This window comes from Zingiber officinale, chromosome 7A (genome assembly GCF_018446385.1).
Source record: "Zingiber officinale cultivar Zhangliang chromosome 7A, Zo_v1.1, whole genome shotgun sequence".
Classification (NCBI taxonomy): Eukaryota; Viridiplantae; Streptophyta; class Magnoliopsida; order Zingiberales; family Zingiberaceae; genus Zingiber; species Zingiber officinale.
Genome location: NC_055998.1, coordinates 95,436,330 through 95,442,334, shown reverse-complemented (window position 1 = coordinate 95,442,334; position 6,005 = coordinate 95,436,330). Strand labels below are relative to the sequence as shown.

The following is a 6,005-nucleotide window of genomic DNA, read 5'->3' as shown; positions in this document are numbered from 1 at the left end:
TCATGTAGGACAAGATCCATATTATACCTCATCTTGAGTTAGCTTTGGCTAATCGCCCAAGACTTAGTATAACTTAGGTAGGCAACGTGTACCAATTGGACAAGATCCATATTATACCTTTTCTTGAGTTAGCTTTGGCTAATCGCCCAAGATTTGTATAACTTAGGTAGACAACGTTTACCAATTACATCCTATGTAACTCTTGTATCATTAGGTGAACAAGACTATTTGTTCATTTGGCCATCTTATGAAATCCACATTATAACACATCTTGAGTTAGCTTTGGCTAATCGCCCAAGACTAGTATAATTGAATTACATCGTATGGGATATGCCTCTAAGTTCTCATCTTAGTTAAGTCATACCCAAAGTTCAATAGTCGGACATCATTAGTGTCCTGTCGTACTCTACCAAGATAAAACGAGTCACTTTGCTTTGGTAAACCTGACTACAAATGATCAAGGTAGTAGTGAGTATCGAACTTTTGTAGGCATATTTAAAAAGACCTAATCATGATTAAACTACACATGCATCGCATACAAAATTAGCATATCATGGAATACATCACATATATGCATAAAATAAACGTGACATGGTTATAGCCACATTTTCTATGATCCTCTCAAGCTAATGAGAAGATCGTAAGGTCAACCTAGGTCAAAGCATCTTCTCTAAGTGCTTCATCGGTCGTCATGTGTTGTTGTCCTCCTCCCTTTTCACCGTCGTCCAGTAGACTAGTTATTCTCTAATTTGTACATTACAAAACCTAAAGAACCCTCGAGTTACATTCGAGAGTAGTCTAAATTTATAACAAGAAAGAAAAGGGAGAGGCACAACACGCAGGCCGTATTATGAATTACAACACACATCCAATCACATCGGCATAAAAGGTCATAACCATGCACCATGTCACATAACATTCATAATATTTTATGACATAAAATCTACTATGATTTAAATAAAGATTTATGAGTCGCAACACCACGACGGTCCCGCTAGCCAATTAGCGGGCGGGATCAAGGAGGCAGTGCCTCTTGCGGGGTGAGGGGGCAGTGCCCCTAAAGTTGCATACTCATTGTATGAGTTGCTGCCATGCTCGAGACCCTGCTACCCACAAAAGTTTAGCCGAGACCGTTGGCCTAAATCTTACTCATAATCACGTAAATTATAGTAAAATCTCATGCATTTCTATATCGCATATCAAAATCTACTACAACTTAGTATATACCTTTGCAAGTGGCTCTGATACCACTATAAGGAACTATAGTGATAAACACGTCGAAAAGCGTAGTGGAAAAATAAGTTCCTATCCAGAAGATCCATACAAAGGAAATCATATACTAAGTTTTGTTAAAAGATATATACCTTTGTTGCGTGCCCTTCGCAATCCCGACAGCAGCGTTTCTTTAGGATGTAGATCTCAGCGCAATCAACATGTCCGTGCCTCTATGGTATCCACACGAACACATTCTCCGTCCGTCTCACGAACGCACAAAATGGAGAAAGAAACAACCAAAGGTTGTGCTAGCAACCTCTTGTGGAAGTTTTGGCCAAGAGTGGAAGAAGGAAGAAGAGCAAAAACCAAAAAGAGCACAATCACCCAAAAGGTCACTTCATCTATATAAGGTGACTTCACAAAAGGGTTACTTTACCAAATAGGTTACTTCACCAAAATGGTTACTTTACCAAAAAGGTTACTTCACCTAAATGTTACTTCTTCAAATGGCTTTTTGTATTCATTCGATGAATACAAAATATTTTTGTCTCTTGATCTTCCTTTTGATTAATGATATATTAATCTCTATTAATATTCATTAATCTTAATGGGTTAGATTTAGAATATTGGATTAACCATTAACCCAATAAACCAATGAGTCTAACTCATTACTCAATAAGTCTAATCTAAATTCATTCAAGTCTAACTCAATGTGTATAATTTGAATTAAACTTAACCCCATAATCCATTTCCAAATCAATATGTTCTTTGTGTTAAACCCAATAGGCTCTCGTAACGTTGGCAATGTATCTAAATCATTTAAGAAACATAAGCAATAAGTGGCATCTAGCAATGCATCATTTCTACCCAAGTGACAAGAACGTCGAGATCCGACCTAACCTTTGCATGTCTATTATCTTGTATGATTAAATCCTTCTATCCTTGATATCTAGATTGATCAATGAGGCATAGAACGTGTCCTCCTCTTATCAATTTTTGTGTTTCTTGATCTCTAAGTAGACAATCAATCAAATAAGCTCAATATCTCATATTGACTTATTTGAGCATGACCATGCATTCTTCTGTCCTACTAATCAAGAGACCCACAGATATCACTTCCATCATATGGAAGGGATAGATCCCATCTATATCACTCACATCCCTCTGCATAATTCATTGCATACCCAATGATCGACTTTATTGTCCACCTTGTTACAGGTGATGTTTGCCAATATCAAAGTACACAACTCCTTATGTAGGGAACCGTAGTGACTTCAGGTCTAAGGACTATTCATACCAATAGTCACATGAGAATGTTTATGACACTCATATAACGATCCATGAAACGTTCTCATGGTGGGTCATCAGTATATATTCTCTAACATATATCTATATGTCAACCTGATATCTCATATCCATAACTTGTGAGATTAAGTCATCCGTTGACTACATGCTAGTCTCAATGCATTAATATTGTCTTTGTATATTAATACTTGACTAGGAATAGTTAAGAGTAGTGTTCCATGTATATCTACAATATCTCACTATCAATTCAACCAATTGATATGTTGTAAATAAGAGCCTACTACGCAAGGACATTATTATACTTATTCAATCGGCACTGTACTGAAATAAATATAATAATCAACTTTGCCTTTTATTAATAATGATATATGAAACAAAATGAGCCCTTTACAATTATCTCATAATTGGTACTAGGGCAAATACTAACAGTTACTGTATAAATCAACAATAAGTACCACATAAATTATCTCATTTTGATAATAAGCAATAAGTAAAACATAAACTTATTGCTTCAAGCTATCTCATACTCGATTTTCATATCTAAGTATCTCATCTAACAGCTAACAACTTATTTATTTGAATATGAACCTTTTGACTAAATTACTTTTATTTGATCATCCTCTACTAAGAAAAATAACTGGATGAGTTTGAAATGAATCATCTTCAAGAGCCAAAGTATTTGTTTGATTGTCAATGAAGAAAATGCTACCATGCATAGAGGTTTTTCAAAAGGTTTTACAATAAGTACTAGCATTGTGATTAAAGGAGAATCCAGTGAAAATTCATTAAACAGAGACTTCAATGTCATATTTGGTAGCAAATCTAAATTATACGAATTCTTAAACTCAGTTAGCAACTTACAAATGAAACAAATTCGACAAAAAAAATATAGTTTTCAAAAGATATTGGGAATATATCAACTGGAAATGAGAAGTATGTTGTCGTATATTCTTATATGGAGAACCATAAAGACTCCATGAATAGGGAATTCTTATACAGAATATTGAACCTGATAGCTACTTGTTAATGACATTCTAGTGTGAACCTTTAACTATTTTGTTGTATGGGGAATTCGTTAAGGTAGATAAAAAATTATTAGATTAAAAAAAAAACTCAAACTTGCTCACGTCAACAGATGAATCAACAGTGTGCTTACATGCTGGGGAAATAAAATCAACAAATTCAACATAAAAAAAAATAAAGTTATAAAGGAAGGGAAAGGCAGAGAGTTTTAGTTACAAACTAAAATTGTAAATCTGGAACTCAAACTTTTAAATAGGAAGGAATCATTAGATGTAAAGGAAAGCTTAAACTTACTAGAACCAACAGATGAAATCAGCCCTAACGACGGCAAAGCTTGGCCCGTCGAGGGTCGAGGGCAGGGCGGGGCCTCGGAGGAGTTGGAGAACTAGGTCGTCGTCGGCGGGGCCTCGAAGGAGTCGCAAGAGGTTAGGGAGTCCACAGCCGCAAGAGGAGCACGAGAGGTTAGGGAGTCCACAGAGAGGTGGTTTTTCGTCGTCGGAGGATCGCGGTGGGTTTTTCGTCACCTGCGGATAGCGGAGGTGGAGGATCGCGAGAGGTTAGGGCTCCACGCTGCCAACTCTGCGTTTTCTGCGTGAGTCAGATTTCAATGTGCACATGTTTTGCACGTGAACAGGCTTTTATATGAAATTTATGGTAAGGGGTGGACCAGAGAATTCGGGTCCAGAGGATCTGCGCTACAAATAAAAACCCCAAAAAACCAAAAGCTCCAAAATGTTTCCGAAATGCTTCCTATTAGTTTTGCTCATTTAACTACGTTATTAAACGACTAAGAGCAACAAACAACTAAAAACATTATAAAAGAACAAGCAAAAAAACCAAAGATGAAGAAGGCATTGTTGATGTTTAATCAAAAGCTTTGGCATTTTCACCACACACAAGAACCAAATTGCCACAATAAACAACAAAACCATCTTGTCGCCTTCTCTTCTTAGTTTTCAGTGTTCACGGGTGCCTTCTCTTCTCCTCGCCTCTTCCTTTCTTTTTAGTAATCGACTATCCCACACTGCAGCGCTAGCTGTGTTGCAATTTTTGTTTCTTCCGTCGGTCGTTGCTTGGGTTGTGCCATGGAAGGAAGCCGACGAAGATTGGGTAGAGACGGAAGAAGAAGCCATTTTTACTCATTTTTAGTCCTATCGTGCCTCGTCGCTTGCAGTATTTGTGGATTCGCCGAAGGGAGTGAGGCTGGGAGTAACGTCGCCGGCGCCGTTCATAATGCTGCGAAGGGGAAGGGCAAGAGGAGGGTGACGTTGATCCGCCACCATCTCTCGCTCGACTTCTACGCTCGCAGGTCGACCGGATCGTCGCCTCTGTCATGGCACAGAGCTTCTGCGAACGCCCATCCACCGGCGTCGCCGTTATCCGCCTCTTCTTCCATGACTGCTTCGTCAAAGTAACTCTCTCTACAAGCCGCTACGGAGGGGCGCATTTTTATGCATGCACATTTTCTCTTGCTAATGTGCGCGTTTACTTCCTATCTGCAGGGGTGCGACGCGTCGGTGATGATCGCGCTGAGCGCCGGCGGCGGGAGAGAGGGAGCGGCCCCAGCGGTGGAGAGGGACGTGGAGGAGAACAGGAGCCTGCAGGAGGAGGCGTTCGAGACGATCGAGATGGCGAAGGCGGCGGTGGAGAGGCAGTGCCCCGGCGTGGTCACAACATCCTCGCCATCGCTGCCAGGGACTTCGTTCACTTGGTATATTTTCTACTTCTGCTATTTTTAAAGCCTTTTTTTTGTCTGATAATTGTTGTTACCTCTCTCTCAGGAAAGAAAATTTTATGGGGCATTTGTTTTAGAGGAATAAGAGTGGGGAATGAGAATAATAATCATTGATTGTCATTGTTAATTAATATTTAGATTACATGAATGGAAATACAAATAAGAGAATGAATCATTATAATTGGATAATGACTCATTCTCATGTCCCCCTTCAATGAGTCATTATACTCTCTCCTTTTTTTCCTTAACATATTTTCTCTCTCGTCAATTTCTCTCATAACACTTGCTCCCTCTTTTTTCTCTTATCATATTTTTTCTCTCATCATATTTTCTTTCTCATCATATTTTCTCTCTCCTCAATTTTTCCCATCCTCTCTCTCCTCATTTTTTTCTCATTACACTTTCTCTCTCTTTATCCTCTCCCATCATCTTTTCTCTCTCATCATATTTTTTCTCTCATCTTCTCTCATCATGCTCTCTCACATTACACTCTCTTTCCTCATTTTATCTCATCACACTTTGTCTCTCTTCATTCTATCCCATCACATTTTCTCTCTCATCATACTTTCTCTTTCATCATTCTCTCTAATTATATTTTTCTTTCACATCTATTTTTTTCTCTTATTTTTCTTTAAGCGTAAAAAAGAAAATTTTGATTCATTCCGATAGAAAATATTCAACTAACCAAACATTGCTTTTAAGAGTGATATTCATACTCATACCAATT

At 38.3% G+C, this 6,005-nt stretch overlaps 1 protein-coding gene across 1 annotated transcript; it reads left to right on the top strand.

The window, feature by feature from the left end:
- Window positions 1–4,484: 4,484 nt before the first annotated feature.
- Window positions 4,485–5,371, top strand: LOC122000281 (peroxidase 19-like). Its single transcript, XM_042554738.1, has 3 exons — window positions 4,485–4,954; window positions 5,046–5,254; window positions 5,325–5,371. The coding sequence occupies exons 1-3, from the start codon at window positions 4,877–4,879 to the stop codon at window positions 5,353–5,355; spliced, it is 318 nt and encodes a 105-aa protein (XP_042410672.1). The 5' UTR covers window positions 4,485–4,876; the 3' UTR covers window positions 5,356–5,371.
- Window positions 5,372–6,005: the final 634 nt, after the last annotated feature.